Consider the following 18,751-nt stretch of genomic DNA (forward strand, 5'->3'; position numbering starts at 1 on the left):
TTGTCAGGGTAACCCCTCATTTCATCTGTTGCCAGGGAAACGCCACGTTCCTTTGTGGTTGCTAAGGCAACCTCAGGTTGCTGTGACCCGCATATCTTAGCCAAGTAGTTCCTCCCAAAACCAGTGAGGGGTATGAGACTTTTGCTGCGACTCAAATTCACAGACGTGTGTGAGAGGTTGCTCCAAAGAGTGTGAAGCTGTAGTAGAGCTGCCTTTTACTTTTTTAACTCCCAAGGCCACAGAGGGAGGCCCTGACACAGACATGGAGGGTGGGGTCAGAATGAACTAACTCTAAAAGAAGTAGCTAAGAAGTTCCAAACTAAACTGTGGTGAGTCACCATGGTCGGCCCGTGGCATACGCAGTAAAGCTTAAGGCTAATGGCAGGCGCCACAGATGGAGGAAGAAAGGAATGTATTGTTCTCATACAGTATTCTTATATCAAAGATACTTGGTGCCATTTTGTCAATATTAAAAAAAAACAAAGACCGAATTACTTGAATACGTTACTTTCCAAAGCTTATAAAACAGTATTTTAAATAATAATCCCTTCTCCCAACCGGCTGATTGGACAAGTTATTTTGTACAATTATCATAGCTTGTTGTGTTAAAACTGGTTTCTATAATCTCTTTTATTGTGTCAACAACTCATTTGATTACAGTGTTTAGTTTTAGTTTTTGACTATTTTTGTTTAACTTGTAGTGAAATAATGTTTTGTGTCATTATTCTACATTAATCTGATATATTTTGGTTCTTGTATCCAATTGGCAGTGGAATTGTCTATGATGCAAATGGACGGCACCACAAATCTTGCCGAGGTTGCCAAGTTACTTAGAGCCAGCACTGCTCCATACTGGTGTCTTGGTGCTACAGTGGCCTGTAGCCAAGACACTAGCACAAGTAAAAAGGCCCATTTTTACTTGTAGAATCTCAATTTCTGGCTCCAGAACAGGAATTTCTGACTTTGGCTGACAAGGCCTCACCCTGGTGGGCAAGAAATAGGCACAGCATGTCAGAAGGTTGTTTTATTGACAGAGTATTTAGTGGAAATCATTAACTGAAAAGACTGAAAGGGGAGTGGAGGCTAAAGCCAGGATTTAAAAACTCCCCTACATCACTGACCTACTGTATGGAATGGGCATGCCTGCCTCCTGTTGGTGAAAATGGTTAACTACGACCTTTAGAGGACGATTAGTTTATCTCAGGTACATGTGATGTGTCCCCTCATACATAGACTCATTGATCACACACTCACCAAATATTATAATATATGTAAAGAATATTTCCGGGGACTTAATCGTATTAAAATCGAATCAATAATTCCCAAGCCTTTTTTTTTCTTCTTTTAATCTACCATGATCATCAAGAAAAAAAGGGAAAAATAAACATCCATGTTTTGCCTGACATTTGGCTATCTTAGTTTGTTACGTGAGAGAATATGTATTTTAAGATTTGATGAAATGTTTAGCCCAAAAAAAATAATAATAAAATAAAAACATCAAAAGATTGTGTCTTTGAAGGTTGATCTAAGCGGCTCTACCGCCATCTGGTGGCCAAAATCCTTAAAGTTTCATTATTCAGCTGTGGGTGTGTCGTTTCAATAAACACTATATTCAGTCATTATTAATCTGATGTGCTATGGAAATCAAGTGATATGAGTTTAATTCACATTATCCACTGAGGTCAAATCACAACGTTAATGGTTTGATTCCTGACTCCATTTAGCAGTTCACGTAGCACTAGCAGCCTTGGAGTTTGGGACGATATATTGTGCAATAAAATATCGCAATATTAAAATGTCACAAGATATGTCATCGATGGTAATTCTTTTTTTTTTTTGGGGGGGGGGGGGGGGGGGGTTGTGATTTGTCACTCTGCTTTGTAGAGTGGTACTTTTTGCACTTTAAGTAAGAAAAATGTGTCATATGTATTTATATCTACAGTATATGTCACAATGCTCAGTTATTTAATTTAATTATTATTATTTTTTAAAAAGGATGGTTATTTTTCAAACTGCATTTTTTAGGTATTTTTTTCCCTTTACAAAAAAATTGTCCCATATCGTTATTCTGAACCCAGTATTGTATATCGTGAACCGTGAACTCCAGATATTGTCCCACCTCTAGTAAATGCTAATGTAGCACTACACAAGTGTCATTCTTTAAGCACCGTAAATTAATAAACTACTTTACAACCATCCTAACCTGGCAACGGTTTATTTATCACATGAATGCATTCATTTTAAAAATAAATAAATCCTGCATTCATATTAATAAAGTCTCGTTCCAACAACTTTTAACTGCTTGACAACAGTTTGAGTCCCGTATTTAATACCGTGTAGCTACTTATACTACTGACCTGAGCTTTACTTGTTCGCTGGTGTTTTTGTAGTTCATATTTTGAAACGAAAACAAACATTCTCACTCTGAAGTTGTCTGCTGCTGACAAAGATTAGACATACTGTATGCCTGAGAGATATGACACTTATTTAATGACATTTGACTTTTCAAGTTTGTAAAGAAATATTTGTCAACAAAGAGAAAAGAACAAAGAAAAAAGAAATGACCTCTTTTGTCAAGGTTTAACCACTCTACGTTCTGTTTTTCTTTTTCCAAAGTCATGCTGTTAAAATAAGGAGAAACAGTTTTCCCTTCGAGCAATATTTTGAACGGTGAATAAGTCCCATAACCACTCTCAGATGATGGCAGCTCTTTGTTTCCAAAACAAAACGTTAGAGTGAAGCTTAAGGAGCGTAAGAAAAGATAATGAGAAGCATTAAACATAAAGAAAGACGCGTGGCAATAACTAATCCAGAAAACGGGTTCTGTTTAGTAATCTCCAGAAATTGTTGTGAAGGGTGAGTAGAGGAAAGTTCAATTTACAGAAATATCATGAAACAAGAAGACATTGACATCAACATCCCCCACAGGTTGGTTCTCATAACTCACAACATTTTCCTTAATGTTGTAAATCTAAGAACTTAGATGTATCCATAAGAAAACATCTGAATATAAAATTACTAACTAAGGTTTCTAAGAAAAGCTGTTCCCTTTGAAGATGCCTCGAACAGAGTAAAAAAAACGGCACAAAGGCAATAACTCCGGAAAAAAATATTTGCACACTTCTCATTTCCGAACTCCATCAAGGTATTGATACCCTGAAGCCACACACCAAATTCGGTTACCGTATCTTAAACAGCTTCTGAGGAAAGCTGTCCCTTTGAAGATATCTCAAACAGAGTCCAAAAAATAGAACAAGAGAAATAACTCAGGAAAAAATAATCGCGCGCTTCTCATTTTCGAACTCCATCAATGTATTGATACCCTGAAGCCACACACCAAATTTGGTTATCGTATCTTAAGCGGTTTCTAAGAAAAGCTGGGCCGTTTAACTTGGATGGACGGACGGACGGAGCTCAAACCTATATCCCCCTTCCATACTTTGTGGTGGGGGATAACAAGATATGCCAGTCAGCCTCAGAATATACTTTAAAGTTCTGCTGCTGGTGTATAAATCTGTGAATGGTTTTGGTCCAGAATACATCAGTGAGATGTTAGTCAGGTATGAACCCAGCAGGTCTCTCAGATCTATGGACACAGGTCAGATAGTGGAGCCCAGAGCTCACAGTAAACATGGTGATGCTGTTTAGTTGTTATGCTGCAAAGAAGTGGAACAAACTGCCATCAGAGCTGAAGTCAGCATCTAATGTGAACATTTTTAAATCCAAGTTAAAGGCACTTTTTTTCTCTACTGCGTATGATTGAGAGGGAGGATTTTTGGTCATGTTGTTGATGTAATGTGTTTGTTGATGATTTGAATTGATTTTACTGATGATTTTAAATGTTCTTATTGATTTTAAACAATTGAATGTTTTATCATGTAAAGCACATTGAGTTGCCTTGTGTATGAAATGCGTTATACAAATAAATTTGCCTTGCCTTGCCAAAACAGGAGAAAGATGAAATACTTGTAATAATTCAACATTGGATGAATATGTAAAAAACTCTGGTCAATTCAAATATGTATGAATACAAACCTCTAAATCACACAGCTCTTCTTCTTTTGTCAGTGTTTGAAGTTGATTGGCTCGTGAACATGTTTCTTTCCCCTCCTGCTTAAATGAGTAAACAAACGTCAGAGTGTGTGTTTGCTTAGCTCCAGGAATCCAGATTCTTGTGCCATCTGCTGAAAGAATGAGGAGCATCTGAGACTGCCTGCCTCTAAATGTGGGATCAAGACACGGGTGGGTCTGGCAGGAGAACAGCTGACACTAAAAATGGCTACAGGGAGCAGAGTGATAACAGAACACACATACACACACAGCGAGAGACAGAGACTTTCCTCTGAATATTCTGCAGCTCCTTCACTGTGTACAGTAGGCCCACTACTACAATGCAGACGTGGGCTCCACCTGACACCAACACACGCACTTCACTAAGGAAGCAGAAGAATCTTCACGGCCAATGAGCCAGTGTCACAGATCTGCCACCTTTCTAATTATAAACCTGAGCCTTCACTCACCAAGAATGGAAGTTTAGCCAGGCTCGTCCATAGCCTAAAATTAGCCCCCCCAACACCCCCAGAAAGAGCTCCTGCACCTTTGTCAGCTCACACACACACACACACACTTGGAGAATACGACACTTTTGACAAGTCTAAGCCGCTATGAGAGCATCTCCCTCTCCACAGAAGACCTTCCAATGGAGTGGTATGGCAATTGGGCTCTGAGGTGTTTTCTATAGACAAAGAGTCATTATTCCTTGTAATCTTCTACAGAAATGTCTTACCAGTGTGTGTCCTGTGGTGTTTCCCTCACCAGATGGAAGACTTTTGACTTGCATTAGCCAAGAGTCAACGTTGTGGTTCTGGGCCAAGCTGTCAACATGAGTTTAATGGACATCTCCAAGATCTTCTCCCTGCTGCAGCCCAAAGAGGAGGATGAGGACAACGAGCAATGCCGGGCCCTGAACAATGCCGTGAGCAGCAACGATGCAGCTCTGCTCTCACAACTTCTGTTTCAGGAGGATTACAGGAGGTCCATCAATGCTCGCAGTGGATGGGGGGTCCCGGTGACCCCACTGCGCACCGCTGCTGCACTGGGACATCTGAGGTGCTTGGAGCTGCTGTTGGAGCACGGAGCAGAGGTGAGGCTTCAGCTTTCAGTTATGAAGGCGAAGACATGAAATGTTTATTATCACTATTTAAATGTACAGCATGTGTAGCACCTGTCTCACGTAATTAAATGAGCTTGGCCCTGTGAGCGTTAATACTACCATTTAAATTACGGAATTAACCCTACAACTTAGTCGGAAAAATAAACGGTTCCTTTTATTCTATTAAGCATTTACTTAAATATTACCGTTGCAGGCCTGGTGATGCTTGCGATCGTTGTGACGAATAGAAAACCTAAAAGTGGCCTCTTCACTTGCTAGTGCAAACTCACAAAAAAAAGGCACATGCTCTTGAGTACTTACAGAACCTCGAGTAGACGGAGTAGGCGTTGGGTGTATTCTTGACAGGCGGAAGTAACTCGACGGCAGGCTGCGGCCAGTACCAGTAGAACCAGCAGGTGGAAACAGCTCCCCAGCAGTGGGAACCTCAGAATAACTATATTCAGGAGAAAATATTTCTCCCATGTAGAAGTGTGCCAATACAGTACATCGATTTTTCGATTTTTTACGATTTGACACTTGACGATTTGATAATGATTTATAAATTGTCGAAATCAATTGTTTTTTACAGTAAGTAAATGACAGGAACGAAAGTGAAAGTTGCAGGTGCTGCCCGGACACCTGAAAGAATGGACCAGGTGAAGGAGGCGATGGTGGCAGCTGACTCTTTAGTTAGTTACTGAGCGTGAGATTCACTCATCTGGAATAAAAGATAACGTTTGAAAAAAATCAAGTGCTGTATTTTAAATCCAGGAAAGTAATGAAATAAAATGTACATGACTACCGGTAGTTATTATTTTAGGAATGCAATAAAACTGTCTTGTATTTTTCCGTGGCTTTGCTGTGTTTGAGCAACCCCACACAACACATGTATGTGGCATGACACGCCTAAAATCGGTGACTTGGGTTAACAGTAAAGGTTTGGCGACGCCGGCAGGGGATCATGGGTAATCTGAGAAACAGAAACCCATCTATTCAAGTTGGTTGCAACACGCCAATAACCAAGAAAGAAGAATCAAGTGCTTATCCTATGATTTCAAAGTTGACCAAGATGTACAGTATTTGTGCATTCCTGGCACCAGCGTCTCCTGGTTCCAGGCTGGCCCTTGCCGAACACCGGCTCCGGGTCGGCCTGGAAGGGCCCGGCGACGACAGTGCCTGAGAGCCATGAGCCTCGCTCCCAACTCGCCACTTCCCGGGGCCGTAGACTAGGTTACATCGCTGCGCCCTCTCCATTCTAGGGCAATGTCGCCCACCCACCCGACCCGTCTTAAAACACAGACACAGCGGAGCACACTTCATTAGGAGCATGTTGACCAGTTCCTTTTCTTACACAGTTTAAAATCCTAAGCATGATGACAGCAATGGTGACAGCGACGACAGCATTAATGACGAGTAGCTGAACATTTAACGTTGTTAGGTTGGAAATATCAACAGAGTGAACGAGCTTGTTCAGCTCTTTGGTGTTATTGAGTTTTCAGACAGAGATACAAATCTCAAAAGAACGCAAGCATGAGGGAAAACCACATACCTACATTATCTCTGTACTATCAGTGATTGTAAAATGCATTCCAATGAATTACTTTTACTTTGTACAAAAAATAGGGGCAGCATGACATGACAAGCATATTCATTAATGTTAGTTTTTTTTTTTTTTTCAATTCTTCACTATATTTGAATTAGGATGAATGGTGCATTTGCCTTATAACTACTGGTCTAATCTTCATTATGTATGCTTGATAAGTGTAGGTATGTGTCTTATTTATTTATTTCTTGCATGTTTTGTATTTATGTATTTGGTAAAGCTAAAGTTACACTGTTACATTTTCTATTTTTCCATTTTATTCTTCTTATTTCACATCAATTGTTGTTAAAATGATTGGTCAGACCCAAATTATTAGCTGACTGACCCAAACCTGACTGCTTTATAAACCATCTGATCATCAGACATGGAATGATTTGCATCAGCCTGACTCTGCTTTTGTTATCTGCTGTTCTAATCCAGATCGACAGCCTGGATGTGAAGGCCCAGACGCCTCTGTTCACAGCTGTTAGTGGCAAACATCTGGACTGTGTGATTGCTCTGCTAAAGGCCGGCGCCGACCCCAATGGCAGCCAGTACAACAACTGCTCCCCAGTGCTCACAGCGGCTCGAGAGGGTGACGTGCATGTTCTCAGAGAGCTGCTGCGTTTCGGTGCAGAGGTGGATGTCAGACCCAAAGTCCCAGACTGGGCCTCTAATGCCACGGCCTGCAGGGGGCCTCTCTATCTTTCAGCTGTTTATGGACACTTTGAATGCTTTAAGCTGCTCCTCATTCATGGTGCAAACCCCAACTACAATTGTACAGATGAGAAGATGTTGGCCAGGATAAAGCAGCCAAAGACTGTCCTGGAGGTGTGTCTGCGTTATGGCTGTGGGGTCGAATACGTCCAGCTTCTAATCGACTTTGGGGCAGATGTTTTTCTACCAACGGTCATCGTTGACAAAACTATGAAGCAGAATGAAGCTCTGGTACTGCTGCTCAAGGAGAGAGGTGAGAACCAAGTGTAAGCATGACTGTTATCAAATGTGTACCTAAAAATCTTCACCAGGGATACATTTATCCAACATCAAATGTTTAAGCAACAGGCATTAGAGAATAAAAGAAAACTGGGCACTGAATTAGCAGATGTGAGGCACATGCATTTCTCTCAAAAATCTAGTTGATGTCCCTTTGTGCTCATAGATGAGATTTATCCATCCTATCCAACAGGTAAAGCCAAGATTACAAAAATACATCCAAAAAAACTAACTAAAGACATGCAAACAGAACAATCGTAGAGCCGGAGCTCATTTAACATGGACGATGCAAAGTGAAAAATGTGATCTGATGTCCAACAAATGGACATTTCAATACATATTGCAAAAAAGTCACATGACAGAAAAAAAATCTGACAAAAAAGTCCCTCAAATACAAAAAACAAACTATGACAAGTCACAGCGCTTATTTTCCACCTTGCAGATCCACACACAAATGTCTTCATTTCAATGATTTCCTAATGCGTGCTTGAAGGATATTTTGTAATTGAAGACATGTTTCTTTGTATGTCTAAAACCTGCTGTATTTGTTTGATAGGTATGACTCTTATTTGCAAAACAAGATGCATGAGTTTTTGAATGAGGTTTTGTATTTAATGCTCTGTTTAGTATTTTGGTTGCGACTGATGCTAACCGAGTGCTTGTTAAGGCAATGGAACACAAATGCAGCTTTGTCCAAAATTCATGCCACAACTGAAACTGAATTTCAATTGAAGTTAGCAGTTTGTTCATGTTTTTAGCCTTAATCCCATCTATTTCTGGTTTCACTTGGATTGTTTAAAATAATTGACGAGTAACAGAAATGCAGCAGCGTGTTTGATACGCACTGTGAAGCAGGTGCATAAAATGCAAATATTTGACTTCTTTTTTTTGTGTTTGTTTCCATTTCTCAACAACAGTTCACCCCAGAACACTGATGTCAGAGACTCGACTGGCTATTCGATCAAACCTTTGCTTCTCTGATAAGGAGCCTGCAATTGACCGTTTGGACGTTCCTCTCATCCTCAGGAACTACTTGAAGCACATCTCCTCTGATTTCAACGTTTGAACCATTTGGGTCATTGGCTCCTGATCTTCTAAAGCTTCAGTAAACTATGCTGTAATGTCTGAGTTACTGGCTTTCGAAGATCATCTGAAAGTACCAAGAAGGCTTCTACAGGGCTACGGTTTAGCTCTATAAAATTACAATGAAAGATGCATCTGAGTGAACTTGAGTTGAATGTCACAGAATATCATTGGGAATGTAACACCAGGACTGACCACTAGAGACCAAAGTAGGACTGCATTGCACATTAGCCCTGTTCCAAACTGGAGGCTTTATATAACTGTACAGATACAATGATGTTAGCTTGATTTTGTATCACTTTTGCTTTTTTCTTGTCATTTGGTGACGACACATTTTCAGATCATGTCAAAACAATCTTTTTGAGGACCATTTTGAGATACATTTTTTTTATTAAAGTTGTCACGTTACTTTAAAAAAAGTACTACTTTGATGATACCACGTGACCACTTGGCCTCAAGGACAATGCTTACACATGACACACACTTCTGAAGAGGTTTTTATTTTCAACAAAAGTACAGCTATATCAGATATGGATTTAATTTTTTACAGCGAAGAACAACATATTCCCAGTGCTTCTGATTACACCAAAACATATAATGTACATAGATTTGACATCTCCACTCTCGCCATTCACAGTTTCTGGATTGAATAGGCATTATTTTTCTGGTGTTCTGTTTCTACAACAAGTAATTCAACTCAAAAAAGGCCAGCAATAATAATAATAATAATAATAATTATATTAATTAAAAAACTAAATAAAAGAAAATAAAAAACAACAACCCTGATGTTTGCATATGGTGACAAAGGATTGTGGATAGTGTGAGTATTTTTATGTGATAAATCCAAACCTTAAACTAGATGGTATTTTACAATGTGTGTTTTTCAGAGTGGGATGTCCATCTTGTGTTTACCTTGTTGATGTCAACCACATTAGTATATGGCTGAAGACTTGGCTATAAAAGACTTTTGTACCCTGGCTGTTCTGTGTTAAGCGTGTGTGTCTGTGCAGTCGCTGACTCACGTGCTCCTAGGAATGACTGAATATAAAATTACGTAAATGTGAGCAAGCGCTGATGCGTTTGGTTGACAGTCTGCCTGCGTTGCTCATCCGAAAAGCAGAGGACAGAGGATGCTGTCCCCTCTTCTCCCACCACAAGGTCAGACTGATAATTATATAAGTACAAAATACAACCTAAAACCTCTATTTACACGTTGAAATGGCAAAAGAAATTGGTAATTAATACTGTCGTCAATAAATACAAGTGAGGAATTAACTTGTGATATAAAGTCTTTGTACTTCAAAGAATCATTTCTTCAGTAGAAACAAGAGCATGACATGAATTGCAATGAAGTACGTGTGTGTGTGTGTGTGTTTTCAGGATTATGTTTATTTTTAGCTCATCCCAAGAGGTTTTCAAATTGATTCAGCTCCTCCGCTCCACTACAAATCTATACACAAACACCCATGATCAGTGCTAATGCCTATTTGGTTCACGTTTCATAGAAAATTATACCCGTTAAGCCTCCGCGGATAATTCATTAGAAAAAAAAAAGAAACAAAAAAAGAAAAACAGCTGCGTGGTGCCTGTCAGTGTCTGAAAAAAACCCGAAGAGTTTTAAAATAAGGTGACAATACCCAATCAAGACGGGCAAATAATAATAAAAAATAACTTCAGTGCCTTTTATTTAAACTAACAACACTTCTATCTTGGGTTCAGCTTGTGGAAGAAGGAGATTTCTCCCTTTGCTGGACAATAAACAAACAGAAGCTACATCCTGTATTCATTTAAGTGAGGAGGAGACAGGTGGACAGAGAGAAGAACTCCCTTTCAGTGAGATGGCATGGCTTCACAAACGATCGGTTCCACCTTTAGTGTAAATAAGATACAGAAGAATTCCTTTGGAAGTGAATGAAACCAAACAATCAGTTAAGAGTTGCCTTATGTCTCATGCAAAATATTGGATGCCACAAGCATGCATTTTACCTTGTACTGAGGTCTACCGCACGCTAGAACTGGAACGACATTAGTTTCCAACGCAAAATACCAATATCCAAATATATGATCTGCTCTTTTTACACTATTTACAGTGTGTGACTGATAAAAGGTAAAATAGGTTATTCTTCTTTTCATTCACAACTCACTGGTACTGATATACTTTCAAATTTAAACTCAACATATTTATATCAAACTGAATCCTTTTTCTCAGCATGTTAAATAGACAATGTATGATAATCTATATACTGTAGGTGCTAAACATCTAAAATTAGATTTAACATCTTAATGTGCAATAAAATGTATGCTCTGTAAAGTGTGATACAGGATACAGGATTAAGGGGCTTCAGTCAGACAGCACAGTATCTATTCATAAGGGGTGGGGGGAGAGAAGAAAAAGGCCTGACCTCGACATTTTTGTCCAACCGGGGAACGAGGGATTCCCAGCGTGTATGAGCGAGGAAGAGAATGAGAGATGCAATGAAGGGAAAATACATAACTAATTTAAATCTGCCTGTGAAACTGAATAGATAATCACTGGTGGAATGCTGGAAGGCACTGTTAGATAGCATCTCTCTTCTCCGCAGCAGAACGGGCCGACGAGTGTGCGCATGTGTGTGTGTGTGTGTGTGTGTGTTGTTGTTTTTTTTTATCCATTGGTGGTGCAGTTGAGTAAGGGAAGGGATGATGTTGGGGGAGGGGAGAGAGGGTGGGTGTATAGCTCGGGTCCTGAGGTTATCAATGCCTGGGAACCATAACTTTATGCTGTGCCAGACAAGAGTTATGAGTTATCTTCCAAAGCAATCTCACTGGGAGCCATCTCTACAGACACCAGAAGCCAACTCACCCGTCCCTCAACTTTTCCTCACTAACAAAAAAAAAAAAAAAAAAAACCCCAAAACAAAGAAACATAAATTACACAACATACAAAGCAATTCTAAGGTCTCTTTTCTCAAATAGGTTATAACGCCTATAAGGAGGCAAACAAAAGACACGGAACAATATAAAACTCTTTCATATCACGCTGTAGTGAACAGTGAAGCTATATAATGATATATCACATTGCACAAGTTGTCATAGTTGTGTATTTACTGTTCATCTGATGAGGATAAAGCAACATGAAAGGTACTTCTGTATTTGAGGTCAGAACATGGTCACACACCTTATAGGGCAGACGCCTCACTTACATTCTGAGTGCAGAAAAAAACAGCAACTTCATAAAATCTCTGGTTTCTCCTCCAGTTTCCTCGGATCGTTTCGATTCTGGCGTCCCACTAAAGGACTCTCCAGCGTGGCAGCTTTGGGAAAATTTGTTGATTAAACAAATCAATCTGATCATGTCACAGTCCTTTTGTAAACCACTTAACGGGTGCCGGAGCAGAGTGCCAGGGAACATGGATCAGATGTGGGGGGGGGGGACAACGTGACGGGGACGAGAGCCAAGATTTGGAGCAGCAGTCTGTGGAGACGCATAAATCTGTCAGAGGACACCTGCATGCTACAGATTAGATTCACCATTCTTTCCTCCTACAGTATCGGCGTACTCTGCTGCAGAGAAATAACGACAAAAAAAATAAATCTTAGTTTCACCCACTTTTTTTTTTTTTTACCACTTCCTTTCTCCTGTGCTGGATGAGCTTCCCAATGACTTTTCAAATTGTACTGAGTGATTCCCTTGTGCCAGAAAAAAAAACCAGTAACAAAACGAACATGTGCTGTGCTTCCTTGAGGAAAAAATGATGACGTCAAATGGAAGAAATGGTTCTTTCTTTGCAGCTGATGTGAATTAAAAATAAATGTAGTCTTTGCAGCAGTGTCTTTTTGGGGCAGGCTGTGCTCTTTCCAACCCGCTCGGGGAGCTGCCAGCACTGTGCTACGGGGAAAGGGGGGGGGGCATTCTCCTGGGGGGCGGGGGCATGAGGCAGGTGGAGTGCAGCCTGTCTATCTCCTGCTTCCAGCTGTTGTGTTTGAGCGGGCCGACTGTAAACTGTCACAAGCGCCGAGGAGATGCGAGTGGTATCTACTGATGTTTCCTGCTAATCAATTTGTTCACCGACCCGTCATATCACGGCTGACGGCTTTTTTCCAAAAAACACTGAGGACGAGCAGGTGGATCGAGTAGCAGGAACCACAGCAGGGGAACGAGGGATGGATGGAGGAATTCCAAATGTGTACGTCAGTGGAGCAGAGCGTTTTGATTCGTTCTGTGATGGAGGGGGGCTCAGGCGGGTTCCTTTGCACATCACGGCAGAGAAGTTGAGGTTGTCCATCAGGGTGTAACAGAAAGATTAAACATAGCAGCAAAACCTCAGGCCTCTGATCAAACATCAGCACTGGCCACATTTCTTCCTAATTTATGCTTTTTTAAAACAAACTATGGTAACCGACCAACAGACATTCATCAAATGATATGAATATGGAGAGTCCGTGGGAGACCGTTTGTGACGGCTGACTCTGCTGGAAAAGCACGATAACTCAGGGTGTTGCAAACATGTATCGATTGCAAAGTTGTTTTCGTTCCTTTTTTTTTTTTCTTTTTTTTTGGTTAGATCCAAGTGTTCAGTCTTCTTTCTGCTGCTAATCTCGCTCTACATCGACATTGGTCCTTCACTTCAAAGTCTCTTGTTGTTTGTGTGTTTTTTCCTGTTTTTCTTCGTCGTAGGTTCCATTCAGTGTTGAGTGCTTCTAAGAAAAATAGCTGGTCCTTCACAAGAGTCTGTGTTATCTCTATTTTTTAAATGGAGCTAATCTACTAAAATTTTGCCAGAAAGGAGCCTGGCCTCTTTTGGATTGACTGAATTCAAAAACCTCGCCTTGTGCCATGTCCTCCGTTACCTCATACTGCCCCAAGCTGAGTGGGTCCTGGGGGGGCGGGTATGAGGGAGGCGCCCACCTGTTTACACCTTAGAAAAGCAGGCGCAGAAAAAGGAAACAGAATAACGGGTGATAGAGAGAAGAGGGGAGGGAAGAGATCACAAAGTAAAAAAGAAGAGGAGAAAGTAACAATATCAGTAAAGCATTTAAACTAAGCAAAACACAACGTCAAGACATGCAAAACTCAGGCAGAGACAGACAAAAGAAGCTCTCGGCATGAAAGACTCTACATATCCACACTGAGTTCTATCATGAACGATCACATGGAAACAGCTGAATTAAAAGACGTGGAATTCAGCTCCAGCAATGACACAAGGAAGATGCTATTCAATCAAACTGTGTAGAAGTTAAAAAAAAAAGCCAAAAGTGAAAGGTCCCATTGGATGATGACACCGGAGATTATTGTGTTTGCTAACAGCACATTTGTGTGAATAGCACCCTGAGCGGTTGATAACAGACGACTGGGCAAACAAAGCCAACAGAAAGTTGTTAATAAGCCATTTAGTACAGTGTATGATGTCGTCCAACTACAGTTTACAAGCATTCAGGTTATGCTAGTGTACCTATATAGACAGATACAATCATTAATTCAACAGATGGAATATTCAAAAGTTGCCATGGCATCTTTGAAAAAAAGAAAAAAGATGGAGAACATTGTCTACTTTTTTTATAAAAGTTTTCATCTTACGTAGTAAATGATAATACTTTAGATGGAGATTGCCACTTCAAACACAACTCTTCCCAATGCTGGTAAGACGTTGCCATGGCATCTTATTGTGCTAGCTCTAAGGCAAACTAATGCATATATACCTTTATCATTCTCAAACCATGTCCATACAACATGGCCCTCTTTCTGAAGATGAAATCTATAATTGAATCTGAAATTCAAGAGAGTACTTCACCTTGTGCCAGCCGTGTAACACACTTAAATACACACAACATACACATCTGGCACACATCTACAGGGATCCAAAACATTCCAACACTGATAATTACTTCATTTGTATATGAATGGATGGTCATGCCTATTGGGAAATCAGTAATGGTCAATATGCAGACATCTAGCGCTAAATGGGCAAACTCGTAAAGAGTGATACCAGCAGCTTGGATATGAGGTTCCGCTTTCTTCTTGTGCTTTGTTTAAACTAGTAAAGGGATTCTGGAAGATAAAATGAAGGCTAGTGTTGTTGCATAATGTAATTAAGGGTTAAAATGAGTTTTAATATACTGTACAAACACCTTTTTTTTCTTTCCTGAGGGTGCTACTGTAGATACGTGACTGCAGAAAAATTGAGGTTTGCAGTGTTGCAGAGTGACACAACTGGTGATTTTCAACCTGATGCTATTGAAAAACACTGAAAACCTCCAATAAAAGATCATCTAGTATTTAATCGCAATGAATAATACAGAAGCTCTAATTATAATCTGCCCATTAAATGACTTCCAAACTGCCCAAAGGAAGGGGAAGTGACCAATCTGGTATAATGGTTCGCTTATGGCTTATCAAAATCAGTGGTGATTTATTCAACAATGATTAAGGATTACACTTAAAGGTGCAGTCTGTAACGCTTATAAAAATGACTTATTGAGTCCCCCCTGCTGCTCTTGCAGCCTTTGGCAGATTGCCAGAATGCACCACGACCGAGCAAAAAGGACCAATCAGAGGCAGGATTGTGTTTGATGGACTGTCAGAGAGCTGTTGCTCACTGTCCCCGCCCCTTTCCACCGTGGTCAAAACACAGCAATAGCAAGGTAGTGCCTGGAGCGCCGTCTTTTTACAGTGTATGGTCTGGAGGAGTAGAAGATGGAATTGGTGACTTTTCTGCTTGAAAGGTAATTACTGCTGCTTGATTTACATTATGTTTGATTTGTAATTACAGTTACATAGGAGTTTTTTTTTAGTACAGCAAGTATAGATTTATTACTGTTTTACTCATCTGTTTTATATGACTGAGTCAGCCACATTATGTCATTTAAAGTGGATTTTTACGTGTTATTAAAGCCTAAAATATTGTTCACAATGCACATTCGGTTTAAAACACTGTAAATACAATGTTGGTTGTATGGGCTGTATTTTTATTTATTTTTTTAAGCAACAGTGAAACAAAGTAACAGATTCTGGTCAGAGGAAGTCTGTCAAACACAAACTGTGATTATGGTCATCTTTAGAAGCTGAAAAAAGGGCAAAAATATAATGGAAGAAAAAAAAATCTAAATGATTTGTAAAAAAAAGTTTAAAATAAACACAAACATTAACTTTCATGCTATTATAAGAAAAATCCACATTCCATGAACACTGGTATCATCCTTTAAACTGAATACTTCATGCAAACAGCCCTCTGTCTTTTCATTGATGCTTAACAGCTGCGTAAATATATCATCAAGTCAAAGCTAGAGCTGATATAAAAAAGTCACAAAGCATTGATCTTAAAGACTTCTCTATAGCCAACTGAACTAACCTGGGTGCATTCATTATAAAGTGTACATTGAAAATGTGTGTAAATTAAAGACGGGACAATAAAAAGGAGAAGAGTAAACAGCGATGAGAAGACAGAGAATATGTTAGTGAGCAAAATAAAAAGGAAAATCACCTGATATCTTCTTGTTGCCTCACCTTTCTGTTTGGTCACCTTTCTCACTGTAAGAGCTGCCTGTCGCTTCTGGTACTCCGAGATCTCAAACCCTGAAAAATCAAATGTTGTAGGTCAGACATGGGCAACTTGCGGCCCTTGGTCAAATTCTGTGTGGCCCCCCCAAGACAAATCCAACAAAAAATTGTAATTCAAGAAATTGGAAGTAATATGAATCCCAAGATAATACACAAAATAACTCAGAAAACACACAAGTAAAATGCATAAAAATATGTGAAGCAGAAACAAAAACACAAAATACACACGAAACAACCACCTAAACACACACAACAACACATACATAATGACTCCAAATATGAGCACAATGCTAACACAAAATGATTGAAAAAACTACAGAAAACAACAAAACTACAGAAAAACTACACAGAAACTAAAAAATGCAAACAACACACAAGAAATAACCCATAAAATACACAAAATGACTTAAAAAACACACACCAAATGACTAAAAATTCAAAAACAACAACAAAACTATACAAAAATACAACAAACAATGACAAAACCCTTTGTTCTTTCCTGTGTTAATGCTCAGATTGGTCATTAATCTTCATACTGGCATTAATGTTGATGATGTGACCCTCGGGTCAAACAATCACATATCTGAGGTAGATGTTGTCCATCCCTGTTGTAGATTGTAGAAGCTGCATGGAGTCGCTTTAATGGTGATTCATTATTTAGGCATTCAGCTTGAGTGTCAAGTTCATTTTCTTGTTGTGATGTTGCTGCACTATTCATGACTTCTCTATCTTGTTGCTACACTGGCTTAATGTTTCCATCCAAAGGATGTGTGTGACTAACCGATTTTCTCGTCCTCCAGCACCATCTTCCTCTCCTCGTGGAAAGCCCTGAGCCAGCGGATTTTCTCTTCAGGTTTCTTGGCCAGAAAAATGTGGATCTCCTCGCTGTCTCTGTTGCACAACTTAAAGGCATGCTTCACGCTGACGTTGAAGTCGTCGTCACGTCCGTCTATAGCGTCCCGGACCTCGTAGCGATCCATGTCGATGCGGCCCTTATAGTACAGGATGTCCCGGCGAATCAGATCCTGGGAATCAGATAGAGGAATACGTCATCGTCAACAATCTCTCATTTGACATCTGACAATCTGTCTTATGCAACCCTTTCCATCTGCTGCCCTAAACATAGCAACACCTTCCACGCATGCTACAGAATGCCATATTCATTTTAGAAAATCATCTGCTTTACAGATGATATCAAAGAGCACTGTTTTAAACAACTTGGAACCACTAAACCCTTTTTGATCCAGCTTTTCCTTCAGGATTCAGTTATTGTTAAACAGGAAATATCAAACAGGCCAAAGAATGAAGCGAGGTCCACATCAGCGTTACAGTTGTTCTCAAATGACCAACTCATTAATTCGACATTACATTAATGTGATCACCACATAATGCAAAATGGTTTTGTCTCATAGTTTTATTATTCATTTCTTCATTGCGTCCAAGCCTCGGGGGTCGCCATATGGACACTTTTATTTCCTTCTGCATGGTCATTTTGAAGAATGTAGGTTTTTGTTTCTTGTTTTAAAGAGGCAAATGGTCTCATAACGTTACAATAAAATCAGTTGTGATACTTGGATTTTTTTATCCCAGAATGCAATACACCCCTTTACGCATCACCTGATGCAGCCTTGCTGGATCTCAGTGACTTCTGATAACTGGTACTCAAACTCTCAGCAGAAAAGTCATTTGTTTTTACACAACTGTACCCAGTCAGTAGTGGTGAGTGATACTGTAACAAACATTTGGTATTGATCTGATACCAAGTAAGTATAGAGACACTATAAATCTGTCAATAAAGACAGAAAAAAAACAGTCTACAACAGGAGTGTCAAACTCATTTAGTTCAGGGGCCAAATACAGAGCAGTATGATCTCAAGAGAACCACAGATTTTAGGCTGCAAAACGAATAATTTCAAAATTATTTTGTCCAAGTTTGGACTTCTACAGATACATAAAATACAAAATTTGTAAGAAAGTGACCATATCCAAGCAATAGGTGATATACGGTATATCAGTCCCAACAGGATCTTCACTTTAAATTTTCTAGATTTTGTGAACAATTTCTATTTAATTAAAGCAACGCTGTGTAACTTTTGGCCACTAGGGGTGCTAGACCTGTAACTTTCACATCAAGCACCCCTAGTGGCCACAAGCGCCGCAGCACTGTCGCAAAAATCAACAGTCAGTCCAGCCTCCCTTTGTCTTTTGATTGTGTATGCAGACAGTAGTTGACCTGTTGGTTGAACAGAGATCATCGACTCACTGTTAAAGAAAATTGAAGTTACTTTTATGTAAGTAGGAATCTGACGCAAAATGCCTGAAGGTGCATTCACACCGAACGCGACTGAAGTAATTAGATTACATTTAAATCAATATAAACAACGTGACTTGAGTGATTTGA

The 18,751-nt window shown here is 39.7% G+C and overlaps 3 protein-coding genes across 15 annotated transcripts in view; 1 reads left to right on the forward strand and 2 right to left on the reverse strand.

Moving 5' to 3' along the window:
* LOC114471071 (moesin-like) overlaps positions 1-4,918 on the reverse strand; it is a 32,526-nt gene extending 27,608 nt beyond the window's left edge. Inside the window, exon 1 of the mRNA XM_028459629.1 lies at positions 4,787-4,918. Within this exon, the coding sequence (XP_028315430.1) occupies positions 4,787-4,840 (54 nt within the window). The 5' untranslated portion in view covers positions 4,841-4,918. The remainder of the gene's footprint in view (positions 1-4,786) is intronic.
* On the forward strand, positions 4,849-8,945 carry asb12a (ankyrin repeat and SOCS box-containing 12a). Its single transcript, XM_028459633.1, has 3 exons — positions 4,849-5,143; positions 7,176-7,704; positions 8,648-8,945. The coding sequence occupies exons 1-3, from the start codon at positions 4,883-4,885 to the stop codon at positions 8,794-8,796; spliced, it is 939 nt and encodes a 312-aa protein (XP_028315434.1). The 5' UTR covers positions 4,849-4,882; the 3' UTR covers positions 8,797-8,945.
* A 1,536-nt stretch (positions 8,946-10,481) lies between these two features.
* LOC114471069 (rho guanine nucleotide exchange factor 9) overlaps positions 10,482-18,751 on the reverse strand; it is a 57,922-nt gene continuing 49,652 nt past the window's right edge. For 11 of the 13 annotated variants that reach the window (XM_028459618.1, XM_028459614.1, XM_028459615.1 and 8 more), the window contains 3 exons: positions 17,132-17,375; positions 16,297-16,365; positions 10,482-13,711 (listed from right to left, as the gene is read on the reverse strand). In XM_028459618.1, coding sequence (XP_028315419.1) covers positions 13,536-13,711; positions 16,297-16,365; positions 17,132-17,375 — 489 coding nt within the window. In that variant the 3' untranslated portion in view covers positions 10,482-13,535. Of the gene's footprint in view, positions 13,712-14,492; positions 14,561-16,273; positions 16,366-17,131; positions 17,376-18,751 lie in introns of all 13 variants that reach the window. The other 2 variants (XM_028459616.1, XM_028459617.1) reach the window with 2 other exon arrangements.

This window comes from Gouania willdenowi, chromosome 10 (genome assembly GCF_900634775.1).
Source record: "Gouania willdenowi chromosome 10, fGouWil2.1, whole genome shotgun sequence".
Classification (NCBI taxonomy): Eukaryota; Metazoa; Chordata; class Actinopteri; order Blenniiformes; family Gobiesocidae; genus Gouania; species Gouania willdenowi.